General features: G+C 40.1%; 1 protein-coding gene across 1 annotated transcript in view; it reads left to right on the forward strand.

Moving 5' to 3' along the window:
• Positions 1-5,923: 5,923 nt before the first annotated feature.
• SOHLH2 (spermatogenesis and oogenesis specific basic helix-loop-helix 2) overlaps positions 5,924-16,204 on the forward strand; it is a 49,868-nt gene continuing 39,587 nt past the window's right edge. The window contains exons 1-2 of the mRNA XM_059144164.1: positions 5,924-5,971; positions 15,173-15,387. Coding sequence (XP_059000147.1) covers positions 5,924-5,971; positions 15,173-15,387 — 263 coding nt within the window. The remainder of the gene's footprint in view (positions 5,972-15,172; positions 15,388-16,204) is intronic.

A 16,204-nucleotide genomic window follows, 5' to 3' on the forward strand; every position in this document is an offset into this window, starting at 1 on the left:
ATGCAGCACCTAAATCCAAGTTATTCTGCATTATGACTATAAGAAACAATTCCAGACTTCAGAGGCATAACAAAAAGGTTTATTTCTCTCTCAGAGCATAATCCATTTAGGTTTTAGTAGCTAAAGAAAATTAAATTAAAAAAATCAGTAAGTAAGTAATCTTTATGTCTTGGGGGAAAGAAAAGAGAAAGGGAATGGGAGAAACACATAAAAGATTTCAAAATTATTGGTAGTATCTGCTAGGTGGGGTCATATGTATTTACATTTATATACTTTATATTGACATCTGTAATATGTTTACTCTTGGATATGTACAAAATTTCCCACAATAAAAAATAAAAATTACTCCTGACTTTTGAATCATTCATATACATCTAAGTATTCACAAGGAAAGTGTGAACTACATTTTTTTCTCCTTCATTTTATCCCCTACCTTCACATACAAGAAACTTCTCTCCTTTAAGACTGTCTGACTTCTTTGTGTTACAGAAATTCCTCCTGACTTCAAGTTGGCAGTCATTGTGACCAAAGAAAAACTAGTTATTTTGTAACTACGTGATCTGCTAGGTAGTAGAGCCCTAATCAATAATCCCAGTGGGGGCTGCTTCTAACGGCTCTGCTGTGTTGTTGCCCTGGGAGGATGCCCTCCCACTTAATCAGTGGCCAGCCTCTCTCTGAACTTTGTGTGACAGAGTCCCCCAACCAGCATTAGAGTGTTACTTTGGTATAGCTCCACAATTCCTAGCAAAGACTTGTGGTTAAAATGAGGACTTCGCCTCATTTTAATTTAGTTAAACTAACTCCTATTTTTTGAAAACAAATTGGTGTGGGGACGCCTGGTGGCTCAGTCAGTTAAGGGTCTGCCTTCAGCTCAGGTCATGATCCCAGTGTCCTGGGATCAAGTCCCACATTGGGCTTCTTGCTCGGCAGGGAACCTGCTTCTCCCTCTGCCTGCTGCTTCCCCTGTTTGTGTGCTCTCTCTTTCTCTCTCTGACAAATAAAATCGAAAAAAAAAAATTGATGTGTTGGATGATGAGAAAACTGTCACCTCTTATTGAGATGATTATAGGACATCACTGAAAGTTGCCAATTTCTGACCTTTACTGCTGTCTGCTGGCAATGGTTCCTAATTCATCAGGGAATACATGTATTTATTGATCACCCTCTGTATTCTCGATATTAGGATATGAAGTCTAATAAAACAACCTCTGCCTTAACATTCTACTAGAACATAGTTCTAATTGTTGAACAGAAGTGTAAGATGAAATTAAGAATTCTTTGAGAATTTTCCTGTTGTCTTCCCAGATTGCTCACAAAAGGAGAAAGAGAGAGGGTAGTGTCAGAGAGACCCCGAGACAAGGGAAAGGAGAATGCTTAGGGTACGTGGTTGTCAGAACTGAACCTGCAGTTTGGGAGAACTAAGCCAGAGGCAGGAAGGAGGCAGGCAAGCAGGAGAGGTCTGAGCCTTTTGGACACAGGGATCACAGGACAGGTAAAGTTTTTAGACTGAGGTCAGAATCAAAGAAGACCAGGGCAAAGATGAATTAGAAGCTGGGAAGGATCAGAGGAAATATCCAGGGGAGTTCCCAAATTAGTGATCTGTGCTCACAGAGGTTTTCTGGCAAATACTGTCCTTTAGAAGTAGCTCAGGATGTCTTGAGCCTTCAAATGATCTATCCCACTGGCCCTGAAGTTCCAAAGAATGAAATTACTCAACCTGATTGTGGAGCTCCTACACTGGACACTGTTGGGAGGAATCCCAGGACATTTTCAGGGAATAGAAACAAATCTAGTCAACTTGATTAAAAGCTGAATCTAGAAAGCCAAATTGGGCAAGATAACGTGGGCCCTAATGCCACAGTGAGGAATGAAAATTTAATTTGATAAACATAGGAGTCTTTGCACATTTTTTAACATGGAAAGGACAGGTTTAAAACATCTTTCATCTTTTCTGTGACACAACCAACACAATTTATACTAGTTTCCAACTATGAGATACCAACGTTGTTGTTTTGGTACAAACAATATTTTTTCCTTTCCTCCAAACCTTGTCTTTTTCTTTCTACTACAAAATGAGTAGCATTGTGAAATAGAGGACAGATCATAGACAGAAAGACCCGAACCCAAGTCTACATAGACCAGGCAGCTACTGATGTATTCAGATAAGTGCCTGCTGTGAGCCAGGCTAAGGTGATGGCAGCGGATAGTACAGACAGATTCTCTGTGCATGAGAGGAGAGAAAGATAAGTAAAAACAAATGCATGTGCTATGTAACATAGAAGGGTGCTATAAAGAAAAATCGAGTAAAGGATTAGATTCTGATAGGGAATGCTTGTGGTGACTTCATATCAAAAATAAATGAAATGGAGCAATCTGAGGGGAAAACAGATAAGAACATTCTAAGCAGAAGAAAGAACCGGGATGAAATGTTGATTTGCACTTACCTGGTACTCTCCAAAGAAGGCAGTGTGACTAGAGGTCTTGAAAAGTCGTAAGAATGGCAAAAGATACGTACGGTTGGAGAGGTAGAGTCAGATGATATAAAGTCTTGTTGGACATGGAAAAGAATTGGGATTTTTTTTCTGAGGGGATGATTTTGAGAAAGGGAGCTAATATTTCAGTTTCTATTTTCAAAGATTATTCTGCCTCTTCTATAATGAATTGCTTGAAAGGAGAAGGGGAAGTTGGCATATGTGGAAGTAAAATCACCTTCCTCAGTTAACATTATGAAAATATCCTTGCTTATAATTCTGTAATAGAGCTTAATGGTTAGTCAAGTTACGGTAGACTCCTGGATTTAATATTCCAAAGATAGTGTAAGCATAGTGTTCTAAAGTGTATTATCTCCCAGGTTTCGACACCAAATTTAAAAAAAAATGAATTTAGTGCATTATTAAATGTAAAAAATTGTTAGTAAAATGATTGCAATTAGTTACTCCTCTGGCTTACTTACAAGAGTCCTACTTTTTAGAACATTGTTCGGGCCTCAGCATCTTTGAAAGGGAAGGGCAATTAGGTAATCTCTAGGGTCTCGTGGAGTTCTGAATTTCTGTGTTTCTGAGAACAAGCCAGGTAAGCATAATACTGGACATAGCTTTATATATATTAGTTCCTGTAAAATAGCTGGATGGGAAAATTCCCAACATTTTAAACATAGGTTCTTTTCAAGAGCTCATTTGAACAGACCATTATACTATAGTACTTACAAACCTATTCGGGGTTGTTTGCTTATTGTGAAGAATACACAGTTGGAAGGGAAAATAATGTAAAGCATATACTCTGAATGCTAATAATCTTAAATGACCAGAAAACCATATATTTAAAAGTTTTTATTTATTTATTTGAGAGAGAGCAAGAGAATATGAACAAGGTGAGGGGCACAGGGGGAAGCAGACTCCCCACGGAACAGGAAGTCCACGATTCGGTGCTTGTTCCTGGGACTCCAGGACCATGACCTGAGCCAAAGTCAAATACTGAACCCACTGAGCCACCCAGGGACCCAGAAAGCTGTATTTTAAGAAACAACTTAATCTGGAGTGCCAGTTTTATTTTTATCTGAGAGAGAGAGTGCAAGTGGTGGGGCGGGGCAGAGGGAAAGGAAGAGAACCTCAAGCGGACCCCACACTGAGCGCAGAGCCCGACGTAGGCTGGGATCCACGCCCCTGAGATCATGAGCTGAGCTGAAACCAAGAGTCAGACACTCAACTGACTGAGGCACCCAGGTACCCCTTGAGTGTAGGTTTTAAAGTACATTTCTCTGTGTAGAATTATTCTTGTCCTATTTTATAATTCATCAGATTCAATTTTCCATCAAGAGTATGATTAGTGTATTATTTTTGGTAACTACAGAGAGCATCCATCTGCCCACTTTGCTGCCCAGTAATATATGTATGACTCAATGTTAAAGGTGACAAAGAATTAAATGCTTTGCATTCTATGTTATAACTTAGAAGGTTTATAGTAGAGTTTCTCAATCTCAGCACTCAGGACATTTTGGGTCAGATAATTCTCTGTTGTACGAGGCTGTCCTGTGTATTATGGGATGTTTAGTAGCATCCCTGACCTCTACCTATTAGATACCAGTTGTGACAACCAAGAAATGGCAAATATCCCTTGGGGAGCAAAATCACCCCCAGTTGTTTTATAGAAGATATCTGCTTCTTTGTCTCTATTTTAGGAGATTGGAAACTTTTAAAATATCTAAGTTGATTCTATGAAGTTTGTAATCTTATATTTTGGATACTGGAGAGATTTCTTTTTTCTTGCTTTTTCCAACAAAGGAATGGTTATTCCTTCTCACATAGACTTGGGGGCATTGCCTCCTCCAATTTAAAAACAATGAGTTGGCTGCTGGGGTGGCTCAGTAGGCTACACCTCTGCCTTCAGCTCAGGTCATTGATCTCAGGGTCATAGGACCCAGGCCCACATCCGGCTCTCTGCTCAGCAGGGAGCCTGCTTCCCTCTCTCTCTGCCTGCCTCTCTGCCTACTTGCAATTTCTTGCTCTGTCAAATAAATAAATTAAATCTTTAAAATAAAATAACAATGAGTCTGTGTCCATTACAGCAGTGTCTTTGTCAATATTAGATCAGATTTGCTCATCTCCACCCCTGGAGCAATGCCTTGATTATCATACAGGGGGGAAATGCTGAAAGCTGCCTCAGTTCACCCTCTGTCCCCAACACAGTGCTTGGGCACTTTTGCCCAATATTGGTAAAAAAACTAACTGCCTCAGATATTTATCCAGATACTCAGTTTCCTATTAACTGGAAAAACAAAGAGCCAAAATTCATTAACTATTAAAATGTGTACATATACTTCCAAAAATATTGCAGAATGATTCCATCAGAAACATCTGCACACCTTTTCTTCCCCCTCAAAATCAGAGAACTACAATAATATTTTTGCACATTCTCATGGTCAATATCAGGCCTTCAGAACATAGCACGACCTGATCAGGGAACCAACCAAAGACTTGCCCAGATACAGCAGGCACTGGTAATTCTAGGAGAGCACATTTGTGTAACATGTTCAAGTGAAATCCAGAGTCTAGGGAAATCCAAAGTGACAAACCACCAGATACCATTCTCTACCTCATTCTCATGCACCACCCCCCAAACCTTAACTTTTGGCAATGGGAACAGTAGTTAAGACCTGCCAGAGAAAGGATTCCCCTACAGGTCCTGGCACTCCCATCAAATGTCTAGCAAAGGCTGAATAAATTGAGTTACACAGCAAGAGCTACCAGAAGGCTTTTTGGGATTGTCGAACTTTCCCAGTTGAGAAAATGGGGACCATGTGGAGTGGCCAGACAACATGAAATGCTTCTAAATATTTAATTTCTTAGTGATTGGGAAAGAAAGCACTAACAGCACTTGCCTTCTCTAGCCTCTACGTATATTTATCAAGGATAAAGAACAACAACAACAAAAAGTTTGCTAATCCTTAATATTTAAAACTTTAAAGATTTCCCCTAAGATATAAAGATTTTTAGAGCAGCCCGAGCGAGGCAACGCTTCCGCTTTCTCCGGGCGAGAATGGCATTCTACTAAAGCCTGGCGCTGTGTGACCGCCCCGCATTACGGGGACTGGAACTGGGTGTGGGCGGCGTGCCGGTGACGCAGTGACAGGGTCTACCAAGGACCCCTCAAGACACTCTGGACAGCCCTCTCCCTGGGAGCCCCCCGCAGCCCCTCCCCCAGCCCAGGGCCCCTTCCAGCAGCCTGCAGCTCCCCCAGGTGCCCAGGCCGGGGGCAGCAGGGCCACTTTAAGGCAGGCCGGGGCTAGGGGGGTGGGGGCGTACGCACCCACAGCTGCGGACGACGAGCCATCAGTGCGGCGGAGCGGGCAGCCAGGACGCGGCGGCTTGGCCGAGTTTCTCCTGCGGTGAGGCTGCCCCAGGACCCGGCACGTGGGCAACGGGCCATGGCGGCCTCAATTACCCGCCCAGAGCGCGGCCAAATCTCTGGCCAGGTAAGAGGAGGAGGAAGGGGAGGCAGCTGCGTTGTTTGTAGCCGCGCGCGGGCCCGGAGCCCGGTGGCCCCCTTGGCCCGCACAGGCATCTCTCATTTGGGGGACGCTGAGGAGCACGGCTCCAGGAGGGCCACTTCCAGGGGCTTGAGCCGGTCCCCGAGGCGGGAGGCCGGAGAGGAGGCCGGCTGAGCGGTTTTGTTACACAGACATGCCTCTCGGGCGCTTGACGCTTCCCAAACTCCCAATTTTCAAGCCAGCCACCGGGAGGCTTACCCGGGAGCGGAACTTAGTAGGTATTCCAGAATGGGAATGACGACAACTTTGCTTTTACTTTGAATATAGGAAAGTGTTTTTAACCCGGGAAAGCTTATTTTGAGCATGCTTGTCTCTGCACAGCTTGGCATGCTTTTTTCAGTTCGCCTGCGGGCATTGGGTCCAAAAAGTCCTTGCGTGTCCTTCCCCAGGCTTACACCCAAACCGGCAGTTGTGCCTGGAAACCAAAGCCCGTTGGCGGGAAAAGGCATCTGTGCTGTTCACACATCCTCCCACCCTCCGGGGAACTCAAAAAGCCCACTGGCCTCTTTTGAAAGCACCTGATTTATCTTCCCCTTAGCAGAAGCATAAAACCATGACTGGTTTAGAATAAAAGAAAGAAAAAAAGAGGGAGGGAGGAAGGCAGGAAGGAAGTTAGTTGATGATGATTAGCCCTCCAGAAAGAGAGCATAAAGCCTCGCCCATTTCAGAAAGCAAGGCAATCTGGTGTTGGCTTTATTATTATTATTATTATTATTATTATTATTTCTGGATAGAGAAATAGGAGAAGCAAAACTTTTGGGCTGCCTGAAGTTTTGTTGCCCTTAGAATGTTCCGTGTACTTAAATCTCATTCCTTAAGCACAAGCTTTCTGAAATGACCACTTTGAAGCGGACCAGTTTAATCGGTTTTCTTAATTATTTCAAAACGGATGCACCAATTTAAACTCGAAGGGAAAATAGTATTTTATGGTGCAGGATTAGGCAAAGCTGCGCAAAATGAAATTCTGCATAAAATATCTGATTATCTAGTTGTGCAGAAATGATCAAGGCTTCCTACCCTTAACGAAAGTCTGAAGCCCCAACCGAACCTTTTGTTTGCATTTGAAGAGCGGCTTGCTCAGTTTCTCCAGATAGAGCTGTTTAAATCCCTTGACTCCTGGGGAAACCGGAGGCCAGCAATTGCCCTGTGAGAGCACCAGCCCATGCAGCTGCTGCTGATTGTCAGCTCTGCTCCTGGTGATAAGAGTGACATAAATAACAACTCACTAAAATGGAGGAGTGATTTGCTTTAACTACTTCATCACCTGCTGTTACTAATTAAGGGTTTAGCCTGCTGCAGATTGCAAATGGAAATCCAGTGTTTTAAACATGGTGGAGACTGGAGTGCCCTGCGTGATGTTGTGATTTAGCAATCAGACTGAGTGGATACAGACCAGAGGTGACGATTGTGTCGAAATTTAAAAACTGCCTACACCTCAACGATCTATACCAAGGTGTTAGCAGTGTTTATCTCTGAAAGGTGGAATTGAAAATACTTTTTATTTCCTCTTTAGGCTTTTAAAAAAAAAAAATCCAGTATTTCTCGATGTATATGCATTGCTTCTGTTTAAAAAAAAAAAAAGTGCAGTAAGCAATTCAAATAGAAAAAAATTTCCCATGTAATAAAGTCCCACCATCATTCGAAGTTGTGATGCTCACAGGTGAAAATCTTGGATGTACTAAAAAAGGCAGTTTCCCAAAGCAAAATGTCATAAAGTTTTGTTCATTTTCATTTTATTATTCCTATCAGTGGATTCTTCTCATCACCTGTGTTCATATTACACTGCCAACAAGATATTTTTAACTGCATGAATATTCAGATTTATGTTGATTAGAAGCTATTCAGTTAATTTAAGTTACCTTAGGATAGTGGACTAGGACAGTGTTCTAATTTGTCTGATTGTTAACATTCCACGTGTGCTATGGCACCAATTTTGTAAGACAGGGAAGGAAGCCTTTGGCAGGAAAGCAAATAAGTTCTTTCCAGAGCTGCTTTATTTCATGCTCCTCTGAAGTAAATTGCCTTGCATCATGGCGCAGAACTGTAGACGTTTATGCAAAACGGCCTGTTAGTGGTGCTGTATGGCCTTATCCCTTTCTGGATCTTTCCTCTCTGATCTCCCTCATGGCCTGCTCTTCAGAGCTTGCTCTTGACTTCTCTCCATAGTAGCTGAGAGATTCTGGGGAAATTAGCCACTGATTCCCTTCTGGGGGAATCCTGCAGTCAGAAGGATCTGCGCTGGTAGGAATGGGTTCAAGTTAACTGCTGTTTTCTGTTATTTAAGGCTTTTCTCCTCTTTGGGCCCTGTTTCCCCTTCTCCGTGGCTCAACATAATGAAAGAGCCATTTGATTTAGGGCGGTTTTCACCACTTGATGGGGACACATGTGCCCCCTCTAATTCCACTTCCTTCCTTCCCCATCCGAGTGACTGGATGTTTTCTGTGTGCAGGCTTGGTATTATTTCAGAAAACATGGCCATAACTACCAAGTACAGGACATGGTCCTAACAGGGTAACAGCCTTTGGATTTAAGTATTACCACCTTCCAGACGAGGATCACAAGGGTCTTACTCAAAGCTGTTAGTAAGTAGCTGGACTAAGCAACAGAACCTGGTCTGTGTGCCTCGAAAGCCTTTGCCCTCTGCCCACAGCATCCAGCTCTTGGAAAAGAATCAGTAGTAGCTTTGGTAGAACTGAGGCTAATACATGATTCTTCCTGTGCTCTGAAGACTGAAAGATTTGTATAGCAGCAGAAAAAAAGGATTAGAATGTCAGCCCCATGAAGGCAGGGACCTTGTCTGTCTGTTCACTTTGTATTTGCAGCACAGCATCTGCCATGCAGCAGGGGCTCAATAATTCTCTCTGGGGAGAGAATACAGATAACATTCATATTTAAGTGATGCAAAGTGGCAGGATGTTTTAAAGGAAAGAGAAAATAAATGTTGGTAGTAGAAAGTTTTATAGGTTATTAATAGCCCAGTACACCTTTTTATATATATTATTTTAGTGCAATTATTAATAGCACTCTCTTTCCCTATCAAAAGTGTCTCAGTTTAGAAGATAAATGGACACCTTGTCTGTAGTAGATAGCTTAGTTTTGGACATTCATAGGTTGCTTCAGTTAACCACGTTAATTAAAAAAGCAAAACCATAATTGCTCCTTTCATGATCACTTGTTAATGACCATTATAATTCTTGGCATTTGGTTCACAAAGGACTATATTGGTATAGAAGAAGCCCTGTGCTACAGTGGAGATTCATAATCTGAGCTCAAAGGCATCGCAGTAGCTTTGAGTCCCACATTGCTCCTAAAGTGCTATTGGAGATGGAGGATGTTTTTAAAATGAAAAGGAAACATTCTAAAGGTTCCTGATACTCTGTACTGTAGAAATTCCCAAGTGTTATGCTGCCTTCTTAGAACATAGGACATTTGAGGGAAATAGAAGGAAATAAGGCTAGTAACATGGGTTCATACCAAGCTATTGAAAGGCTATGCTAAGGAGTTTGAATTCTTACCTGTTTAAAACAGGGTGGGGCAGGTGAATGAGACTGGGTCCTGTTGGTGAATGGAGCACACAAATCAACCTCCTGGTCCCACCCAGACCCCAGAATAGGACATACTTAACCATGAGCTGATACCTTCAACAAGGAAATATGGGGGAAAAAAGGGAATGTGTGTGTGTGTGGCGGGGGGGGGGGGGCGGTGTGATGGTGAGGGGGAGGCAGCAGGTAATCCAAATTAGAGGTCCAAGGTTGACTTAACCAAATGCAATGTACAGCACTTCATGGAATCTTGGCTTAAAGCAGCTTCTTTCTGACCATTAAAAAAAAAAAAAAAAAAAAAAATCCACAGGGAAACTTGAAATTTAGAAAGCAGATGTGATCAAATTGCCACTAAAAGAAAAGTACAAAACCATGGCTTAAAAGATCTAAAGAAGAAAGTCAGAGGGAAAACAATTCTAGTGGTAGGCGAGGCTGAAAGTTAGAGGAAACTGATGAAAGTTGACCAGAGTGGGCTCACCTGGTGATGAATTAGGTATATGCAGATCACCTGGGCGAGGTGGGCCCCTAGACTCTCCCAGCTCACTCCTACTTCATCCTGAAGAGAATGAACTGTATGTGGGACCTGGGTTCCTAGTGTTGGTAATTTCCAGAACTTTATAATTGGCCAGGAGAAATAAAGGAATGGCAGGTCTGCCCGGGAAGGAAATAGACTAAAGTACTGGGCTTTCAGAGTATTGCCTTTCGTTATTATTTTGACAGTGAGTTGGCCTCAGGCTCTCTGGTCTCCAGCCTTGCTTCCACTGTCTTACCCATTCACACCAAGCCCACAGTTGTCCTTTCAAAGAAGCAGCCATTGGGGAGACTACTTGTACATGATGACTTCGTCCTTGATTCATACTTATGTCTGGATAACCAAGGATCTCCAGACATTAACAGAACTAGACATAAATGCAGACACTAGACACAACTATTCCAGAGACAGGTTATTAAGGGAATAGAAAAAACTTCTAAAATTCTGATTTGTATTCTCAGTGAGGGTATCACATCCTAAAAATAGCAAGTTATGAGGAAGTACCAAAAAAGAAAAATCTTAGAAGTGAGCAATTCACATTAAATGAACTGAAGTCATAAAAATCTTTGGAAGGACTGAAGAATGAGCTGGTGATATAAAAAATGAAGTTAAGGGACTCTCTTTGAGAAAAGCAGAGACAGGAAGGATCCATTGTGGATGTCCCACATCTAGGGGGAGATTGCCAAGGAGGGATGAAGACGGAGGGAATTGGGAAATGGAAGGAAACTTACAGAGCCAAAGTTCCACTGGTGCCAAGTAGGATGAATAAGACCTATGCTCAGACACATCCTAGAAAACCATCAGAACTGGTAGCGTAAAGAGAAAAGCACAGACGGGAAAACAAAGCAGCTCATTCTTTTTATCAACAACTGGATGCTAGATGAAAATGGACCAATAGCTTCAAGGTTCAGAGGCAAGGGATTTTTGACCTTGGAAATATTTACCAGGTAAAACTAGCACTGGATTGTGAGCCCTAATGCCACTATTAAGTAACAGAAATAAGGGGTTTAACTCCTGAAGTCTTATGGGAACAGCAAGAGGGAAAAAAGAAAATCCAATCAGCCTAACAGAAGGCATGGGAAAAAGAAACATAATTACTGTGGATGGGAAACATGAAATAACCAATGAAGGGAATAAGACCATTTCACATTAAGTTATAAAAATTTTACAATTGATATTATATGATAATAGTTAATGTACATTAGTTAATGCATTAATATAATTAATTAAATTCCTACATTAAAACTAAAATCACAGATTATGGAAAGAAACCTAAAAATTCAGATACATACTATTAACAGAATTCACACAAAATTAAAATGATATAGAAAGGCTCAAAATAAAGAGATATGAAAAATAACTATATACTAGAAAAAATTTCAAGTGATAAACATTAAAAAGGACAAAGAAGTATATTTCAAATATATAGTTTTCTGCCCATAAAATTATCAATGTATGATTTATAGACTTAAAATATGTTATATAAACATTTAGGTTATTATATAATATATATCAAATATTATAATTGTGTTTTTATGTGAATATGTATAATTATCATGAACATCTATATACCTAACCCAAAATTAGATACAGTCTGTAGTTGGAGAAATTTATAAATTCATAAACTATAATTAGGAAGGATTTTACCACATCTTATAAACTGAAAGTTGAAGTAGACCTAAAGTAAGAAATAAAACAGTAAGTTCTGTCTAAAAAGTAGAGAATACGTGCCCAGCACATATGTGCCCAGCAGAAAATACACATTATTTTCAAGTATCCATGGAACATTAAAAAAACTGTATTACACCACAAAGAAAATACCAACGCATTCTAAGAAGAAGTCATGTAGGATACATTTGCATTAACAATGCACTGAAATAAGAAATGAGTGACTGACTAGTCAATAACCAAAAAAATTAAAAACCAAAACCAAAAGCACCATACTGTTGAAATTTGAAAACAGTTCAGGTAGGTGTTTAATGGACCTCTGAGGTTAAAATGGAAGTATAAAGTGAAATTACAAACTAACAATGAATGAACGTAGACACAATATATATCAAAATCTTTGGGGAACAACAGAGTGCCACTTGGAGGACTGTGCCATCCAAAAGCACTTTTGGCAGTGATGACAGTGTTCTATAATCATGCTGTCTGATACAGCAGCCACTTGCCATATGTGGATATTGAGCACTTGAAATGAGGCTAGTGCAACTGAAGTGAATTTCAAACTTTTAGTTAACATAAATTTAAATAGCCACATGTGGCTCTCAGGGTGGACCACACGGTTATAGCCTCTGATAAAGCATTGCCAAGGAAAAGAAGATAAGAAAATTTAATTATATATTATCCTCCAGTTAGAAAGCAAGAATAACAATAATATAATAAATATTATATACATTTAAAAACTAATACATTTAAAAAGAGAATAAAATGAATTAAAATATATATATATATGTGAACATAATTCACTTAATGTAGAAAATCTAAATTTACTGGTAGTCATTAAGGAATTGTAAAAGGTACTCTAAAATCCATCTCTGTAAATGGCTTCAGGCCCAGATTCTGCAGACATGTTTATCTGAATTTTAAGAAGCAGATAATTCTGTTTTATAAAATATTCAAGACCATAGAACAATATTGAAACTTTCTGTTTCATTCTTCAAAGCTGGCATGACCCTGAGATACCCAAACCAGATAAGACAATACAATAAAACAAAATTGTATCCAGTTTTACTTATGAACATAGATGGAAAAATCTAAAATAATATGAATGAATTTAGTCTACACGTTATAGGTTTATCCCAGCAAGGAAATTATGGCATGACATTAGGAAATCTTTTAATGTAATTCACTACCTAACAGAATATAGAATAAAGGAGAAAAAACTATAATTATGTTGATCCATAAAAAGCATTTGGTAAATTTCAGCACCTCTTTCTGATTTAAAATTCTTAGCTTCCAAATAGAAACTTCGTTAATTCAGTAAACGGTTTGGACCAGAAACTTTCTGTATCCTATTTAGTGGCAAAAATATTGAATTATTTCCACTAAACTCGGAAACAAGACAAGAATGCCTAGTGTCACTTCTATTCACCATTGTTTTGGATGTTATAGCCAATGCTTTAAGATCAATGAATAAAAGCATAAATTCTGGATATAGGGACAAATGTGTCATTTTTATTTTATTTTATTTTTAGAGAGCGAGTGTGCACGCATACTCACAATTGGAGGGTGAGAGAGGAGCAGAGAGAGGAGAGAGGGAATCTCAAGCAGGTTCCTTGCCCAGCTCAGAGCCTATCATGGGACTCAGTCTCATGACCCTGAGATCATGACCTGAGCCAAAGTCAAGAGTCTGACCATTAATCACCTGAGTCACCCAGGCACCCCACACAAAATATCATTTTTGAAGGCAATATGATTATATATCTAGAAAATTCAGAAGAATCAACTAAAACATATTGGAACTAAAGAGGGAGTACCATAAAGTTCTTGAAGCAAATTCTTCATAAATTAGTAGTAGTCTCTGTGTTAGTAGTAATCAATTAGAAAATACAGAGAGTGAGAAAATCTATCCCCTTTACAATGACTCCAGAACTTTGAAATATCTAGGACCAAACATGAGAACCTGTGTAGAATCTATATGAAGATAACATTTAAAAAGGCCTGAGGAAGGCACCTGGGTGGCTTAGTGGGTTGGGCCTCTGCCTTCGGCTTGGGTCGTGGTCTCGGGGTCCTGGGATCAAGTCCCGCATCAGGCTCTCTGCTCAGCAAGGAGCCTGCTTCCTCCTCTCTCTGCCTGCCTCTCTGCCTACTTGTGATCTCCGTCTGTCAAATAAATAAATATTAAAAAAAGAAAAAGGCCTGAGGAATTGTTGAACTACTGTGAGAAAAGCAACTCACTTTGAAAAATATAATAACCCCTTCATGGAAAAAAAGGTGTATGTATAAAATTATCTGGAAGGATATAGACCAAACTGTTGACAGTGGTTGCTTCTGAGGAGGGGATTAAATGAGTAAATAAAGATAGACTTTTTTTTTTTTTTAACAGAAGAAGGAAGAAAATTAGAAGGCAGATAGAAATGGAAAGTGCCAAAGTTTTGCTTACTTTGAACTTGACTAGTTTCTTGCACCTCAAATCTTCCTTCCACCCACCCCTGGGAAACCAGGCTGAAGGGGAGTGGAACCCCCATGGTGGAACAGCCTTCCCAGCATCCTGCCTTGCAGATTTGTGTCATTGGCAAGCTGCCTTTCTCTTCATAGGTGTTTCCAACTCTTGGGCCCACTTCTTTAGGCTTCAAGTCTGGTCAACTCCCAAATCTGTTTTCTCACATGGACCTGTCTGTGGCCTGCCATTTCCCACTGTTTCCTGACTGTTTGCATTAATTCAAGCATCCCTGTTCTTTGACAGTTTTAAGTGGATTGTGTTCAATAACTGTAGAGAATAAAACGTAGGAAAATGTGAAGATGGAAATTATATTATTTTCTAACTGAATATGCTTGAAAATAATCCCAAAAGGAAAGAAAGATGCTTTTTTGGCCCCAAAATATTGGGTTTTGAATAGCATGTGTATTCCATTTAAAGAAAATACTATGCATGTCTCTTGGAATTTAGGAATTTGGAGCTTACTGTGTTTTCTGGAATGTATGTTTCATCAAAATAAATGGTTTGGGAGAGCCAGCAGTTGGTTTTTCTCACTAGTAAACAGATTTTTGAGCAGGATAAGTGATTGGGAAACTGGGCCTTAAGAATCCTATCTATTGTTCCTAGGATGAGAAAGAAACCCATGTGAAAACCGTAGTAGAATACCATTTGTACACAAAAGTATTTTTAAAATAGCATGACCTTCAGATCCATTCATTCCCCAGGTACTGAAGGCAAGAAATTAATAGTTCCCGTCCCTGAGATGCTTCTAGTAGACCATTCAGTCTACTTGTAGAGTCAGTTGTTGTGTTCTTTATCACCTTTATTTATTGTATCCTCTTGTGCATGACATTTTCTCTATGCTCAGATGTTAATTATGTGGTACTTCTGCCTTTTTCCTTCTCTTTCAGGCAAAAATAGACCTCTTGTTAGTTGGAGACCTCACTGTTCAGTACCTGGCAGATATTGCACAGAAATCCTTTTCAAATATTGCAAAAGTCACCATAACCATCAGGAATGTGGGGCAGGCAGCCGCACTGCTGAAGGACCACCCATTTGACATGGTTTTCCTGAGGATGACTTCTTTGCCAACAGCCGAGTTGCTGGGAGCTATCAAATTAATTAGGTGAAGTTCAAAAACCTTGACTCTATACCTTTATAATAGTTTTTATTAAAACCCTTTTCTAGTACAGAAAAAAACACAAACTTTAAAAGTTGGTACTATGTATGCTCTAATTTTTAAGATGAGAGATATTTTCATGGGCAGAATAGGTACACATATTATTGTTTTTGTTACCAGTTTGACATGCTATTATAAGAATTATCATTTTAATTTGAAAAGTAATAGATGTGGGTGAGAATGTGAGAATTAATTTGTCATAGAAATTTATTTGGTATATAGTACTTTAATCCCACAGCTACTCTCCTTTTTAATAACTATGTCACTTAAAATGGCATATCTTTTCATTAATTGTGATGGCAGATACTAAAGCTGGGGAGCACTCTCAGCTCTATGTCATGTTAGCAATGGACTAAAATGATCTTTTTCAAAGATGTCCTAATGTGGAAGAGCCTTAAGGCTCTCCAGATATGTCCAGTCCAGATCTATATTACATCCAATACTTTTGCTTCATCTTGTAGCTCCGTAGACATTCTGCTTCTGTTTGATCCCCTCCGCTCTAGAGGTCTGGAGTCTGGTGGTTGGAGAGTTAGGTGTGTGCTTTCCTGCCTGACTACATAGAATTTTGAGCCATTTTGGATTTTTTTTTTTTTTTAAATGACAGAGAGAGATTGAGAGAGGTGGGGTGGGGCGGAGGGAGAGAATTGTAAGCAGGCTCCACACTCAGCTCGGAACTTGACATGGGGCCTGATTTCACAACCCTGAGATCATAACCTGAGCCGAAATCAAGAATCGGATGCTCAACAAACTGAGCCACCCAGGC

Source organism: Mustela lutreola, chromosome 13 (assembly GCF_030435805.1).
Source record: "Mustela lutreola isolate mMusLut2 chromosome 13, mMusLut2.pri, whole genome shotgun sequence".
Classification (NCBI taxonomy): domain Eukaryota; kingdom Metazoa; phylum Chordata; class Mammalia; order Carnivora; family Mustelidae; genus Mustela; species Mustela lutreola.